A 17,257-nucleotide genomic window follows, 5' to 3' on the forward strand; every position below is an offset into this window, starting at 1 on the left:
TCCCCAGCGCTTAGAACAGTGCTTTGCACATAGTAAGCGCATAAGAAATGCCATCATTATTATTATTATCACCCCCCCGCCCGCTTTACCCCATTCCCCTTTCCCACAGCACTTGCATATATCTGTATATAGTTATTGCTCTGTTTTATTTCTACATATTTATTACTCTATTTACATTATTAATGACATGTATATAAGCTCCGGCTCCCAGGGCACCCCGGCGTCCCCACCCCTCCGAGGTCTTGGCGGGCGGGAAATGTGTCAATCAATCAAAAACTCCTCAGTTCCCTCATCTGTAAAATGGGGATGAAGCCTGTGAGCCCCACGTGGAACCTCCCCAGCGCTTAGAACAGTGCTTTGCACATAGTAAGCGCATAAGAAATGCCATCATTATTATTATTATCACCCCCCCCCGCTTTACCCCATTCCCCTTTCCCACAGCACTTGCATATATCTGTATATAGTTATTGCTCTGTTTTATTTCTACATATTTATTACTCTATTTACATTATTAATGACATGTATATAAGCTCCGGCTCCCAGGGCACCCCGGCGTCCCCACCCCTCCGAGGTCTTGGCGGGCGGGAAATGTGTCAATCAATCAGAAACTCCTCAGTTCCCTCATCTGTAAAATGGGGATGAAGCCTGTGAGCCCCACGTGGAACCTCCCCAGCGCTTAGAACAGTGCTTGGCACATAGTAAGCGCTTAAGAAATGCCATCATTATTATTATTATCACCCCCCCCCCCGCTTTACCCTATTCCCCTTCCCCACAGCACTTGCATATATCTGTATATAGTTATTGCTCTGTTTTATTTCTACATATTTATTACTCTATTTACATTATTAATGACACGTATATAAGCTCCGGCTCCGAGGGCACCCCGGCGTCCCCACCCCCCCGAGGTCTTGGCGGGTGGGAAATGTGTCAATCAATCAGAAACTCCTCAGTTCCCTCATCTGTAAAATGGGGATGAAGCCTGTGAGCCCCATGTGGAACCTCCCCAGCGCTTAGAACAGTGCTTTGCACATACTAAGCGCTTAAGAAATGCCATCATTATTATTATTATCACCCCATTATTATCATCACCCCCACACCGCTTTACCCCATTCCCCTTCCCCACAGCACTTGCACATATCTGTACATATTTATCACTCTATTTTATTTCTACATATTTATTACTCTATTTACATTATTAGTGACGTGTATATAAGCTATAATTAGATTTATTCTGACGGTTTTGACACGTGTCTACGTGTTTTGTTTTGTCGTCTGTCTCCCCCTTCTAGACTGTGAGCCCGCTGTTGGGTAGGGACCGTCTCTATCTGTTGCCGACTTGTACTTCCCAAGCGCTTAGTACAGTGCTCTGCACCCAGTAAGCGCTCAATAAATACGACTGTATGAATGAATGAGTGAATTCTGCTTCCCAAGCGCTTAGTCCAGTGCTCTGCACACAGTAAGCGTTCAATAAATACAACTGAATGAATGAGTGAATGATACTTCCCAAGCGCTTAGTCCAATGCTCTGCACCAAGCACTCAATACGACTGAATGAATGAATGAGTGAATTCTACTTCCCAAGCGCTTAGTCCAGTGCTCTGCACACAGTAAGTGTTCAATAAATACAACTGAATGAATGAGTGAATGATACTTCCCAAGCGCTTAGTTCAGGGCTCTGCACACAATAAGCGCTCAATAAATACAACTGAATGAATGAATGAGTGAATGATACTTCCCAAGCACTTAGTCCAGTGCTCTGCACCAAGTAAGCGCTCAACAAATACGATTGAATGAATGAGTGAATGATACTTCCCAAGCGCTTAGTCCAGTGCTCTGCACCCAGTAAGCGCTCAATAAATACGACTGAATGAATGAGTGAATTCTACTTCCCAAGCGCTTAGTCCAGTGCTCTGCACACAGTAAGTGTTCAATAAATATAACTGAATGAATGAGTGAATGATACTTCCCAAGCGCTTAGTCCAATGCTCTGCACCAAGCGCTCAATACGACTGAATGAGTGAATTCTACTTCCCAAGCGCTTAGTCCAGTGCTCTGCACACAGTAAGCGTTCAATAAATACAACTGAATGAGTGAATGATACTTCCCAAGCCCTTAGTCCAGGGCTCTGCACACAATAAGCGCTCAATAAATACAACTGAATGAACGAGTGAATGATACTTCCCAAGCGCTTAGTCCAGAGCTCGGCACACAGTAAGCGTTCAATAAATACAACTGAGTGAATGAATGAGTGAATTCTACTTCCCAAGCGCTTAGTCCAGTGCTCTGCACACAGTAAGCGTTCAATAAATACAACTGAATGAATGAATGATACTTCCCAAGCGCTTAGTCCAGTGCTCTGCTCACAGTAAGCACTCAATAAATACAACTGAATGAATGAATGAGTGAATTATACTTCCCAAGCGCTTAGTCCAGAGCTCTGCACACAATAAGCGCACAATAAATACAACTGAGTGAACGAATGAGTGAGAACGTGAGCCCGTTGTTGAGTAGGGCCCGTCTCTGTTACCAACTTGTACTTCCCAAGCGCTTAGTACAGTGCTCCGCACACAGTAAGTGCTCAACAGAGAAGCAGTGTGGCTCAGTGGAAAGAGCTCGGGCTTTGGAGTCAGAGGTCATGGGCTCAAATCCCGGCTCCGCCACTTGTCAGCTGTGTGACTTTGGGCAAGTCACTTCACTTCTCTGGGCCTCAGTTCCCTCATCTGTAAAATGGGGATTAGGACTGTGAGTCCCCCGTGGGACAACCTGACCACCTTGTATCCTCCCCAGCGCTTAGAACGGTGCTTTGCACATAGTAAACGCTCAGATGTCATCAACGTTATTATTATTGGCAGCTGTGTGACTTTGGGCAAGTCACTTCACTTCTCTGGGCCTCAGTTCCCTCATCTGTAAAATGGGGATGAAGACTGTGATCCCCCCGTGGGACAACCTGATCACCTTGTATCCTCCCCAGTGCTTAGAACAGTGCTTTGCACATAGTAAGCGCTTAACAAATACCAACCTTATTATTCTCTGTGCCTCGGGGACCTCACATGTAAAACGGGGATGAAGACTGAGAGCCGCAAGTGGGACAACCTGATCACCTTGTATCCTCCCCAGTGCTTAGAACAGTGCTTTGCACATAGTAAGCGCTTAACAAATACTAATCTTATTATGCTCTGTGCCTCAGTGACCTCATCTGTAAAATGGGGATGAAGACTGTGAGCCCCATGTGGGACAACCTGATCACCTTGTAATAATAATAATGATGGCATTTATTAAGCGCAACGATCTGGCCTCCTACTTCATTAACAAAATTCAATCCATCAGGCCCGACCTCCCCAAAGTCTCTTCCCCCCTTTCTCCATCCCCCCGGCTCTCAACACTCTCTGCTCCTCTCCCATCCTTCCCAGCAGTGTCCTCAGAGGAGCTCTCCTCCCTCCTCTCAAGTGCTACTCCGGCCACCTGTGCTTCTGACCCCATTCCCTCTCATGAAATCTCTCGCTCTGTCCCTTCTCCCCTCCTTAACTTCCATCTTCAGCCGCTCACTCTCCACTGGTTCCTTCCCCTCTGCCTTCAAACATGCCCATGTCTCTCCCATCCTAAAAAAACCCTCTCTCGACCCCACCTCACCTTCTAGTTATCGTCCTATATCCCTCCTACCATTCCTTTCCAAACTCCTTGAACGAGTCGTCTACACGCGCTGCCTAGAATTCCTCAACAACAACTCTCTCCTCGACCCCCTCCAGTCTGGCTTCCGTCCCCTTCATTCCACGGAAACTGCCCTCTCAAAGGTCACCAATGACCTCCTGCTTGCCAAATCCAACGGCTCCTACTCCATCCTAATCCTCCTCGACCTCTTGGCTGCCTTTGACACTGTGGCCCACCCCCTTCTCCTCAACACGCTATCTGACCTTGGCTTCACAGACTCCGTCCTCTCCCGGTTCTCCTCTTATCTCTCCAGTAGTTCATTCTCCGTCTCTTTTGCAGGCTCCTCCTCCCCCTCCCATCCCCTTACCGTGGGGGTTCCCCAAGGTTCAGTGCTTGGTCCCCTTCTGTTCTCGATCTACACGCACTCCCTTGGTGACCTCATTCGCTCCCACCGCTTCAACTATCATCTCTACGCTGATGACACCCAGATCTCCATCTCTGCCCCTGCTCTCTCCCCCTCTGTCCAGGCTCGCATCTCCTCCTGCCTTCAGGACATCTCCATCTGGATGTCTGCCCGCCACCTAAAGCTCAACGTGTCGAAGACCGAGCTCCTTGTCTTCCCTCCCAAACCTTGCCCTCTCCCTGACTTTCCCATCTCTGTTGACGGCACTACCATCCTTCCCGTCTCACAAGCCCGCAACCTTGGTGTCATCCTCGACTCCGCTCTCTCGTTCACCCCTCACATCCAAGCCGTCACCAAAACCTGCCGGTCTCAGCTCCGCAACATTGCCAAGATCCGCCCTTTCCTCTCCATCCAAACTGCTACACTGCTCGTTCAAGCTCTCATCCTATCCCGTCTGGACTACTGCACTAGCCTTCTCTCTGATCTCCCATCCTCGTGTCTCTCCCCACTTCAATCCATACTTCACGCTGCTGCCCGGATTGTCTTTGTCCAGAAACGCTCTGGGCATGTTACTCCCCTCCTCAAAACTCTCCAGTGGCTACCAATCAATCTGCGCATCAGGCAGAAACTCCTCACCCTGGGCTTCGAGGCTGTCCATCCCCTCGCCCCCTCCTCCCTCAACTCCCTTCTCTCCTTGTCCAGCCCAGCCCACACCCTCCGCTCCTCTGCCTCCAGCTAATCTCCTCACCGTACCTCATTCTCGCCTGTCCCGCCGTCACCCCCCGGCCCACATCCTCCCACTGGCCTGGCATGCCCTCCCTCCACACATCCTCATCAAGCTAGCTCTCTTTCTCCCTTCAAGGCCCTGCTGAGAGGTCACCTCCTCCAGGAGGCCTTCCCAGACTGAGCCCCTTCCTTCCTCTCCCCCTCATCCCCCTCTCCATCCCCCCCATCTTACCTCCTTCCCTTCCCCACAGCACCTGTATATATGTTTGGTACATATTTATTACTCTAATTATTTATTTATTTTACTTGTACATATCTATTCTATTTATTTCATTATGTTAGTATGTTTGGTTTTGTTCTCTGTCTCCCCCTTTTAGACTGTGAGCCCACTGTTGGGTAGGGACTGTCTCTATATGTTGCCAATTTGTACTTCCCAAGCACTTAGCACAGTGCTCTGCACATAGTAAGCGCTCAATAAACACAATTGATGATGATGATGATGCAAAGCACTGTTCTAAGCGCTGGGGAGGTTACAAGGTGATCAGGTTGTCTCACGGTGGGGGCTCACAGTCTTCATCCCAGCGTGGCTCAGTGGATAGAGATAAGAGTCCGGGCTTTGGAATCAGACGTCATGGGTTCAAATCCCAGCTCTGCCACATGTCAGCTGTGTGACCTTGGGCAAGTCACTTAACTTCTCTGAGCCTCAGTTCCCTCATCTGTAAAACGGGGATTAAGATTGTCAGCCCCCCGTGGGACAACCTGATCACCTTGTATCTCCCCCAGCGCTTAGAACAGTGCTTTGCACATAGTAAGCGCTTAACAATTGTCATTATTATTATTATCTGTAAAATGGGGATAAAGACTGTGAGCCCCACGTGGGACAACCTGATCACCTTGCAATAACGATAATAAAAATGATGGTATTTGTTATGCGCTTACTATGTGCAAAGCGCCGTTCTAAGCGCTGGGGAGGTTACAAGGTGATCAGTTTGTCCCACGGAGGGCTCACAGTCTTCATTCCCATTTTCCAAACGAGGTCACTGAGGCCCAGAGAAGTGAAGTGACTTGCCCAAAGTCACACAGCTGACAATTGGCGGGGCCGGGATTCAAACCCGTGACCTCTGACTCCAAAGCCCGGACTCTTTCCACTGAGCCACGCTGCTTCTCTGTAGTCACCCAGGCGCATCAGCTGTGTGACCTTGGGCAAGTCACTTCACTCCTCTGGGCCTCAGTTCCCTCATCTGTAAAATGGGGATGAAGACTGTGAGCCCCCCGTGGGACAACCTGATCACCCTGTATCCCCCCAGTGCTTAGAACAGTGCTTTGCACATAGTAAGTGCTTAATAAATGTCACCATTATTGTTATTATTATTATTAGAACAGTGCTAGGCACACAGTAAGCACCTACTAAATGCCATCGGCAGCGTGGCTCAGTGGAAAAGAGCCCGGGCTTTGGAGTCAGAGGCCATGGGTTCAAACCCCGGCTCCGCCACTTGTCAGCTGGGTGACTTTGGGCAAGTCACTTCACTTCTCCGGGCCTCAGTTCCCTCATCTGTAAAATGGGGATGAAGACTGTGAGCCCCCCGTGGGACAACCTGATCACGATGTAACCTCCCCAGCGCTTAGAACAGTGCTTTGCACATAGTAAGCGCTTACTAAATGCCATCATCATTATTATTACTATTAGAACAGTGCTGGGCACATAGCAAGTGCCTACTAAATGCCATCAGCAGCGTGGCTCAGTGGAAAAGCTTTTCAGCTGTGTGACTTTGGGCAAGTCACTTCACTTTCTGGGCCTCAGTTCCCTCATCTGTAAAATGGGGATAAAGACTGTGAGCCCCCCGTGGGACAACCTGATCACCTTGTAATGTCCCCAGCGCTTAGAACAGTGCTTTGCACATAGTAAGCGCTTAATAAATGTCATCACTATTATTATTATTATTATTAGAACAGTGCTGGGGACATACTAAATGCCATCAGCAGCGTGGCTCAGTGGAAAAGAGCCCGGGCTTTGGAGTCAGAGGCCATGGGTTCAAATCCCGGCTCCGCCACTTGTCAGCTGGGTGACTTTGGGCAAGTCACTTCACTTCTCCGGGCCTCAGTTCCCTCATCTGTAAAATGGGGATGAAGACTGTGAGCCCCCCGTGGGACAACCTGATCACCCTGTAACCTCCCCAGCGCTTAGAACGGCGCTTTGCACATAGTAAGCGCTTAATAAATGCCATTATTATTATTATTACTATTCTCTGGGCCTCAGTTCCCTCATCTGTAAAATGGGGATGAAGACTGCGAGCCCCACGTGGGACAACCTCATGACCTTGTATCCCCCCCAGCGCTTAGAACAATGCTTTGCACATAGTAAGTGCTTAATAAATGCCATCATTATTATTGTTATTATTATTAGAACAGTGCTGGGCACATAGTAGGCGCCTACTAAATGCCATCAGCAGCGTGGCTCAGTGGAAAAGAGCCCGGGCTTTGGAGTCAGAGGTCATGGGTTCAAATCCTTGTCAGCTGTGTGACTTTGGGCAAGTCACTTCACTTCTCTGGGCCTCAGTTCCCTCATCTGTAAAATGGGGATGAATCAATCAATCAACCGTATTTATTGAGCGCTTGCTGTGTGCAGAGCACTGTGCTAAGCGCTTGGGAAGTCCAAGTCGGCAACATCTAGAGACGGTCCCTACCCAACAGCGGGCTCACAGTCTAAAAGGGGGAGACAGAGAACAAAACCAAACAGACTAACAAAATAAAATAAATAGAATAGATAGGTACAAATAAAATAAATAGAGTAATAAATGCGTACAGACACAGATACATATATACAGGTGCTGTGGGGAAGGGAAGGAGGGAAGATGGGGGGGGATGGAGAAGCAGCGTGGCTCAGTGGGAAGAGCCCGGGCTTTGGAGTCAGAGGTCATGGGTTCGAATCCCGGCTCCGCCAATTGTCAGCTGGGTGACTTTGGGCAAGTCGCTTCACTTCTCTGGGCCTCAGTTCCCTCATCTGGAAAATGGGGATGAAGACTGTAAGCCCCCCGTGGGACCACCTGGTCACCTTGTAAAGTCTACTACGGAGCCCCCCGAACGCCTCCTCTCACCGGTGACGTAGTCGAACACCTGCCCGTCGATGTCGGGGAACTCGCTCCGCAGGATCTCCCCGCACGTCGCCATGGTCCTCCCCGGCTTCCGTCCGCGCAGGCGCCGTGGAGACGCCGGGGAGGGAAGGAGGGCGGAGTGCGCCTGCGCGCGCACACCCCCCCAAGGTTGACCCGAAGGGCCGGGGAGCCCTGCCGCGCATGCGCCCTCGTAGAGGCGAGGCAAGGAGGGCGGAGTGCGCCTGCGCGCGCGCGCGCACCCCCCAGGTTGACCCGAGGGGCCGGGGAGGCCTGCTGCGCATGCGCCCGAGCAGAGGCGAGAGAGGGCGGAGTGCGCGTGCGCGCGCACCCCCCGTTGAGCGCGGGCGGAACGCGCTGCGCATGCGCCCTGGGGACGCGAGGGCGGGAGGGCGGACTGCGCCTGCGCGCACACCCACTAGTTGAGCCGAGGGGCCGGGGAGCCCTCCCGCGCACGCGTCGTGGGCGGAACGCGCCGCGCATGCGCCCTGCAGACGCGAGGGCGGAGTGCGCCTGCGCGCACACCCCCGAGTTGAGCCGAGAAGCCGGGGAGCCCTTCCGCGCACGCGTCGTGGGTGGAAGGCGCCACGCATGCGCTATGGTGACGAGAGCGGGAGGGCGGAGTGTGCCTGCGCGCACACCCTCTGGTTGACCCGCGAGGCCGGGGAGCGCTACCGCGCATGCGCCCGAGTAGAGGCGAGGGAGGGAAGGAGGGCGGAGTGCGCCTGCGCGCACCCCCACCCCCCCCCCCCCAACGTTGACCCGAGGGGCCGGGGAGCCCTCCCGCGCACGCGTCGTGGGCCGAACGCGCCGCGCATGCGCCTTGGAGACGCGAGGGAGGGAGCGCGGAGTGCGCCTGCGCGCGCACCCCCCCCCCCCCGTTGACTCGAGAGGCCGAGGAGTCCTCCCGCGCACGCGTCGTGGAGACGCGAGGGAGGGAGGGCGGAGTGCGCCTGCGCGCACACCCCCTCCCCACACACATACCCTCCCCAGGTTGAACGCGCCGCGCATGCGCCCGAGTAGAGGCGAGGGAGGGCGTAGTGCGCATGCGCGCACATCCCCGCGTTGACCCGAGGGGCCGGGGAGCCCTCCTGCGCATGCGCCCGAGGAAGCTGTTGTCAGGGTGACGCGGCGTGTATGGCCGGGAAAAGGACTTCCGGTCGCCCGCCTAGTAGGCCTTGATGTCTCCCCATAATAAATAAATAATGGCATAACAATGATGGCATTTATTAAGCGCTTACTATGTGCAAAGCACTGTTCTAACTGCTGGGGAGGTTACAAGGTGATCAGGTTGTCCCACCGGGGGGGCTCACAGCCTTAATCCCCATTTTCCAGATGAGGGAACTGAGGCCCAGAGAAGTGAAATGACTAGCCCAAAGTCACACGGCTAGGTGGCGGTGTCAGAATTGGAACCCATGACCTCTGACTCCAAAGCCCGGGCTTTTTCCACTGAGCCACGCTGCGATATATATGTTCACCTGTATATACGTATACATATTTATTACTCTATTTATTTATTTATTTATTTTACTTGTATATTTTTATCCTATTTATTTTATTTTGTTGGTATGTTTGGTTTTGTTCTCTGTCTCCCCCTTTTAGACTGTGAGCCCACTGTTGGGTAGGGACTGTCTCTATGTGTTGCCAATTTGTACTTCCCAAGCGCTTAGTACAGTGCTCTGCACATAGTAAGCACTCAATAAATACGATTGATTGATTGATGTATGTATGTTTGTACATATTTATTACTCTATTTTACTTGTACATATCTATTCTATTTACTTTATTTTGTTAGTATGTTTGGTTTTGTTCTCTGTCTCCCCCTTTTCGACTGGGAGCCCACTGTTGGGTAGGGACTGTCTCTATACGTTGCCGACTTGTACTTCCCAAGCGCTTAGTCCAGTGCTCTGCACACAGTAAGCGCTCAATAAGTACGATTGATTGATTGATATAGCCCCCCTCTAGCTCCCATTCATTCCTCCATTCACTCGTATTCATTCATTCAATCGTATTTATCGAGCCCTTACTGTGTGCACGCCACTGGACTAGGCGCTTGGGAAGTACAAGTCGGCGACAGCTAATACTGATGGCATTTGTTAAGCGCTTACTATGTGCTGGGCACTGTTCTAAGCGCAGATAGAGACCGTCCCTCCCCAACAACGGGCTTATTGAGCGATTACTGTGTGCAGAGCACTGGCTTACTGTGTGTTCTTCCCAAGCGCTTAGTCCAGTGCTCTGCACACAGTAAGCGCTCAATAAATACGATTGAATGAATGAATGCAGAGCACTGGACTAAGCGCTTGGGAAGTACAAAGCGCTTAGAGCAGGGCTTGGCACATAGTAAGCGATTACCAAATGCCAATGTTATTATTAAATTGGCAACAGATAGAGACAGTCCCTACCCAACAACAGGCTTATTGGGCGCTTACTGTGTGCGGAGCACTGGACTAAGCACTTGGAAAGTACAAATCGGCAACAGAGATGGTCCCTACCCAGCATTGGGCTTATTCATTCATTCACTCAATCGTTTTTATTGAGCGCTTAACGTGTGCAAAGCACTGGACTAAGTGCTTGGGAAGTACAAAGCGCTTAGAGCAGTGCTTGGCACATAGTAAGCGCTAAACAAATGCCATTATTACTATCATTATTATTATTAAATAGGCAACAGATAGGGACAGTCGCTACCCAACAGTGGGCTCACAGTCTAGAAGGGGGAGACAGACAACAAAACAAGTAGACAGGTGTCAAGACCATCAGAATAAATAATAATAATGATGGCATTTGTTAAGTGCCTACTATTTGCAAAGCACTGTAAGCGCTGGGGAGATTACAAGTTGGTTCAATCAATCAATCGTATTTATTGAGCGCTTACTGTGTGCAGAGCACTGTACTAAGCGCTTGGGAAGTACAAGTTGGCAACATATAGAGACAGTCCCTACCCAACAGTGGGCTCACAGTCTAGAAGGGGGAGACAGAGAACAAAACCAAACATATTAACAAAATAAAATAAATAGAATAGATGTGTACAAGTGAAATAAATAGAGTAATAAATATGTACAAACATCTATACATATATACAGGTGCTGTGGGGAAGGGAAGGAGGTAAGACGGGGGGATGGAGAGGGGCACGAGGGGGAGAGGAAGGAGGAGGCTCAGTCTGGGAAGGCCTCCTGGAGGAGGTGAGCTCTCAGTAGGGCCTTGAATCATTCGATCGTATTTATTGAGCACTTACTGTGTACAGAACACTGTACTAAGCGCTTGGGAAGTACAAATCGGCAACATATAGAGACGGTCCCTACCCAACAACGGGCCAAGTAGTCCCACGGGGGAGCTCACAGTCTTAGTCCCCAATTTTCCAGATGAGGTAACTGTGGCCCAGAGAAGTGAAGTGACTTGCCCAAAGTCACCCAGCTGACAAATGGCGGAGCCGGGATTTGAACCTATGACCTCTGACTCCAAAGCCCGTGCTCTTTCCACTGAGCCATGATGCTTCTCTAAATAAATAGAATTATAGCTATGTACATATCATTAATAATATAGAGTAATAAATATGTACAAATATAAACAAGTGCTTTGGGGAGGGGAAGGGGGGCGATGGGGAGGGGAGGAGGGGCACAGGAAAGGGGGGGGGCTGAGTGTGGGAAGGCCTCCTGGAGGAGGTGAGCTCTCAGTAGGGCTTTGAAGGGAGGAAGGGAGCTAGTTTGGCGGATGGGCGGAGGGAGGGCATTCCGGGCCAGGGGGAGGACGTGGGCCGGGGGTCGATGGCGGGACAGGCGAGGACGAGGCCTGGTGAGGAAATCAGTGGTGGCAGAGGAGCAGAGGGTGCGGGCTGGGCTGGAGAAGGACAGAAAGGAGGGGAGGTAGGAGTGGGAGAGGGGATGGACAGCCTTGAAGCCCAGGGTGAGGGGTTTTTGCTTGATGCGAAGGTTGTCTCTTATGCCCCTCAATCCGTGACCTTTTTATATTTGGATATTAGCCCCACCCCCAACGGACTTACGTACCTATCTTTAACAACACTTATGTACTGATCTTTAAATTATATGTTATAAATTACTTATCTATTCTTATTATCGTCCGTCTCCCCCTCCATTCATTCATTCAATCGTATTTCTGGAGCGCTTACTGTGTGCAGGGCGCTGTATTAAGCGCTTGGGAAGTCCAAGTCGGCAACATATAGAGACAGTCCCTACCCAACAGTGGGCTCACAGTCTAGAAGGGGGAGACAGACAACAAAACGTAAACCTCTAGTCTGTAAACTTATAGTTCGCAGGGAAGGTGTCTGCTAATTCTGTGGTATTTTGCTCCCCCAAACTCTTGGTGCAGTGCTCTTTGGACATTTGCTATTCACCCCAACCCCAAAGCACTTATATACATATCTTTTAGTCATATATTATAAATTATGTATTCATATGACTGTCTGTCTCCCCATCTAGACTGAGGTGGTCGTGAATGGGGAACGACAGACTGGATAGAGCCTGCGCCTTGGAGGCAGAATAATAATAATAGTAATAATGTATTTCTTAATAATAATGATGGCATTTATTAAGCACTTACTATGTACAAAGCATTGTTCTAAGCACTGGGGAGGTTACACGGTGATCAGGTTGTCCCACGGGGGGCTCACAGTCTTAATCCCCATTTTCCAGATAAGGGAACTGAGGCCCAGAGAAGTGAAGTGACTTGCCCAAAGTCACACAGTTGACAATTGGGAGAGCTGGGATTGGAACCCGTGACCTCTGCCTCCAAAGCCCAGGCTCTTTCCACTGAGCCACGCTGCTTCAAGCACTTACTATGTGCCAAGCACTGTTCTAAACACTGGGAGCGGGGTGGGGGGATACAAGATAATCAGCGTGAGAAGCAGTGTGACTCAGTGGAAAAAGCCCGGGCTTTGGAGTCAGAGGTCGTGGGTTCAAATCCCGGCTCCACCACTTGTCAACTGTGTGACTTTGGGCAAGTCACTTAACTTCTCTGGGCCTCAGTTCCCTCATCTGTAAAATGGGGATGAAGACTGTGAGCCCCACGTGGGACAACCTGATCACCTTGTAAATTCCCCAGCGCTTAGAACAGTGCTCTGCACATAGTAAGTGCTTAATAAATGCCATTATTATTATTATTATTCTCTGGGCCTCTGTTCCCTCATCTGTACAATGGGGATTAAGACTGTGAGCCCCCCGTGGGACAACCTGATCACCTTGTAGCCTCCTCAGTGCTTAGAACAGTGCTTTGCACATAATAAGTGCTTAATAAATGCCATTATTATTATTAGATGAGGGAGCTGGGGCACAGAGAAGTTAAGTGATTTGCCCAAAGTCACATAGCTGACAAGTGATGGAGCAGGGATTAGAACCCATGACCTCTGACTCCCAAGCCTGTGCTCTTTCCACTGAGCCACGCTGCTTCTCTTAAGCAGAACCTGGTGGTGGGTTCGAATCCCAGCTCCACCACTCATCTGTTGTGTGACCTTGGGCAAGTCACTTTACTTCTTGGGCTTTCTAGACTGTAAGCCCAGTGTAGGCAGGGATTATCTCTGTCTATTGCTGAAATGTACTTTCCAGGCGCTCAGTGCAGTGCTCTGCACACAGTAAGCGCTCAATAAATACGATTGAATGAATGAAGGAATGGGTTTCGGTGACCTCATCTGCAAAGTGGGAATTAAGACTGCGAGCCCCAAGTGGGACAGGGACTGTGTCCAACCCAATTTGCTTGGATCTATCCCAGCACTTAATGCAGTGCCTGGAACGTAGTAAGCACTTAAATGCCACGATTATTATTATTATTATTATTATTATTATGTTGAAGGGTGCTTTCCCAAGCACTTAGTACAGTGCTCTTTGGACCTTTGATATTTGCCCCATCCCCAACCCCACGGTACTTCTGTACATATCTTTAAATTATACATTTTACATTTTAAATTATTCATATTAGTGTCTGTCTTCCCCTCCAGACAGTAAGTTCATTATTGGCATCATCATCATCAATAGTATTTATTGAGCGCTTACTCTGTGAAGAGCACTGTACTAAGCGATTAATTAGCAGGGAACATGTCTGCTAATTCTCTTAAATTGTAGCTCTCCCAAGAACTTATCATAGTGCTCTGCACTTAGTAAGCACTCAATAAATACCATTGATCGATTGCCCTTGATCTGCCCCTGAAACAACAATGATGGCATTTATTAAGCGCTTACTATGTGCAAAGCACCGTTCTAAGCGCTGGGGAGGTTACAAGGTGATCAGGTTGTCCCACGGTGGGGGGCTCACAGTCTTCATCCCCATTTTCCAGATAAGGGGACTGAGGCCCAGAGAAGTGAAGTGACTTGCCCAAAGTCACCCAGCTGACAAGTGGCGGAGCCGGGATTTGAACTCATGACCTCGGACTCCAAAGCCCGAGCTCTTTCCACTGAGCCACGCTGCTTCTCGCGTGGTTGATTAGCTTGGTACAAGCTGATCAGGTTGGACACAGTCCCTGTTTCACATGGGGCTCACAGTCTTAATCCCCATTTTACAGATGAGGTAACTAAAGCACGGAGGAGCGAAGTGCTTTTCAGGGTGCTGAGGAAAGAGTGCTTTGAGAAAATAAGGTCTATGTAATTAATTAATTAATATTAATGTACTTTTATTTTATTTGTACATATTTATTACTCTATTTTATTTGTACATATTTATTCTATTTATTTTATTTATATGTTTTGTTTTGTTCTCTGTCTCCCCCTTTAACACTGTGAGCCCACCGTTGGGTAGGGACTGTCTCTATATGTTGCCAATTTGTACTTCCCAAGCGCTTAGTACAGTGCTCTGCACACAGTAAGCGCTCAATAAATACGATTGAATGAATGAATGAATGAATTTAAATTCAAATTATCCTGGGATGGGTTAATAGGAAAATGAACATCCCTAGTGCTGGGAAGTGTGGAAAGGGCCCACTGGAGCTTCGGTCAATGTTGATGAAAACATGGCGTCACTATAATAATGGCATTTATTAAGTGCTTACTATGTGCAAAGCACTGTCCTAAGCGCTGGGGAGGTCACAAGGTGATCAGGTTGTCCCACGGTGGGGGGGTTCACAGTCTTCATCCCCATTTTACAGATGAGGGAACTGAGGCCCAGAGAAGTTGAGTGACTTGCCCAAAGTCACCCAGCTGACAAATGGCGGAGTCGGGATTAGAACCCACGACCTCTGACTCCCAAGCCCGAGCTCTTTCCTCTGAGCCACGCTGCTTCCCACGCTGCTATGGGTCGGAGACGACTCGACAGCATAAAACAAAAGTTAAAGATCAACCAACCTGTCAATCGATAGGTCATTGAGCACTTACTGTGTGCAGAGCACTATGCTAACTGCTGGGGTGAGTACGGTATAACAGGGTTGGGAAATAAGAAAGGCTTTGGTGTATATGGGAAAATCAAAAACTGACTGAGGCACATTTGCAGTGTAGCTCTTCATTTCCCCCCTATTCGTTCAACCGTATTTATTGAGCGCTTACTGTGTGCAGAGCACTGTACTAAGCGCTTGGGAAGTACAACTCTGGCAACAGATAGAGACAGTCCCTATCTAACAACGGGCTCACAGTCTAGAAGGGGGAGACAGACAACAAAATAAAACATAAACATAAAAAAAACAGACTGTGAGCCCACTGTTGAGTAGGGACCATCTCTATATGTTGCCAACTTGTACTTCCCAAGCGCTTAGTACAGTGCTCTGCACACAGTAAGCACTCAAATACGATTGATTGATTGATAACATGTCGCCAATGCTCCCTGCTCTTGTCTTATGAAGCAGAATGTCTTAATGCTGTCCTATGCTGTCTTGAGAAGCAGTGTGGCTTAGTGGAAAGAGCTTGGGCTTGGGAGTCAGAGGTCGTGGGTTCTAATCACTGCTCCGCCACTTCATTCATTCAATCGTATTTATTGAGCGTTTACTGTGTGCAGAGCACTGGACTAAGGGCTTGGGAAGTACAATTCGGCCACATATAGAGACGGTCCCTACCCAACAGCGGGCTCACAGTCTAGAAGGGGGAGACAGACAACTAAAACACAACATGTTAACAAAATAAAATAAATAGAATAGTGAATCTGTATAAGTAAAATAGAGTAATAAATCTGTACAAACATATATACAGGTGCTGTGGGGAGGGGAAGGAGGTAAAGCTGGGGGGATGGGGAGGGGGAGGAGGGGGAGAGGAAGGAGGGGGCTGAGTGTGGGAAGGCCTCCTGGAGGAGGTGAGCTCTCAGCAGGGCCTTGAAGGGAGAAAGAGAGCTAGCTTGATGAGGATGTGCGGAGGGAGGGCATTGTGGGCCAGGGGGAGGATGTGGGCCGGGGGGCGACGGCGGGACAGGCGAGAAAGAGGCCCGGTGAGGAGATTAGCAGCGGCAGAGGAGCGGAGGTTGCGGGCTGGGCTGGAGAAGGACAGAAGGGAGGGGAGGGAGGAGGGGGCGAGGGGATGGACAGCCTCAAAGCCCAGGGTGAGGAGTTTCTGCCTGATGCGCAGATTGATTGGTAGCCACTGGAGAGTTTTGAGGAGGGGAGTAACACGCCCAGAGCGTTTCGGCCCAAACGCAAGTCACTTAGCTTCTCTGTGCCTCAGTTACCTCACCTGTAAAATGGGGATTAAGACTGAGCCCCACGTGGGACAACGTGATGACCTTGTATCTCCCCTAGACCTTCGAACGGTGCTTCGCACATAGTAAGCGCTTAACAAATATCGTACTATCTCCGACACATAGCGACGCCACAGAGACATCTCTCCCAGACGCCCCACCTCCCTATGCAATCGTTTTGGTAGTGGATCCACAAGAGTTTTTATTATGGTAGTTGTTAAGCACTCACTATGTGCCAGGCCCCCTACTAAACACTGGGACGAATAAAAGCAAATTGGGGTAGACACAGCCCCTCGCCCACGTGGGACTCACAGTCTTATGCCCCATTTTACAGATGAGGAAACTGAGGCCCAGAGAAGTGAAGTGACTTGCCCAAGGTCACCCAGCTGACAAGTGGCAGAGTTGGGATTAGAACCCAGGTCCTCCTGACTCCTACTTTTCCGGTCACACGCTTTGGTCCCATCACTTCCAGTGTTGTCGTGGGGTCCGCAGCCGACCGCAGACTTTACCCTCAAAGGTTAGCCCCGGTTGCCTTCCCATTCATTCAGTCGTAGTTATTGAGCACTTAATGAGTGCCGAGCACTGCACTAAGAGCTTCGGAGTGTACAACACCGTGATAAGCACCACGATGTGCCTCTATATGTTGCCGACTTGTACTTCCCAAGTGCTTAGTACAGTGCTCTGCACACAGTAAGCACTCAATAAATGCAATTGAATGAATGAATGAATGAATAAGCAGACACATTCCCTGCCCACACTGAGTTTACACTCTTGAGCAT

General features: G+C 49.6%; 1 protein-coding gene across 3 annotated transcripts in view; it reads right to left on the bottom strand.

Annotated features, from left to right (window-relative positions):
- The window catches only part of ABCF3 (ATP binding cassette subfamily F member 3), a 33,422-nt gene extending 25,419 nt beyond the window's left edge, over nucleotides 1-8,003 (bottom strand). For 2 of the 3 annotated variants that reach the window (XR_005451852.1, XM_038749497.1), the window contains exon 1: nucleotides 7,872-7,999. Coding sequence is in view for 2 of the 3 variants with exons in the window: in XM_038749497.1 (XP_038605425.1) it covers nucleotides 7,872-7,944 (73 nt within the window). In the remaining variant the exon portion in view is untranslated. Of the gene's footprint in view, nucleotides 1-7,871 lie in introns of all 3 variants that reach the window. The other variant, XM_038749511.1, reaches the window with a different exon arrangement.
- Nucleotides 8,004-17,257: the final 9,254 nt, after the last annotated feature.

The sequence above is a fragment of the Tachyglossus aculeatus genome, chromosome 1 (genome assembly GCF_015852505.1).
Source record: "Tachyglossus aculeatus isolate mTacAcu1 chromosome 1, mTacAcu1.pri, whole genome shotgun sequence".
NCBI lineage: Eukaryota > Metazoa > Chordata > Mammalia > Monotremata > Tachyglossidae > Tachyglossus > Tachyglossus aculeatus.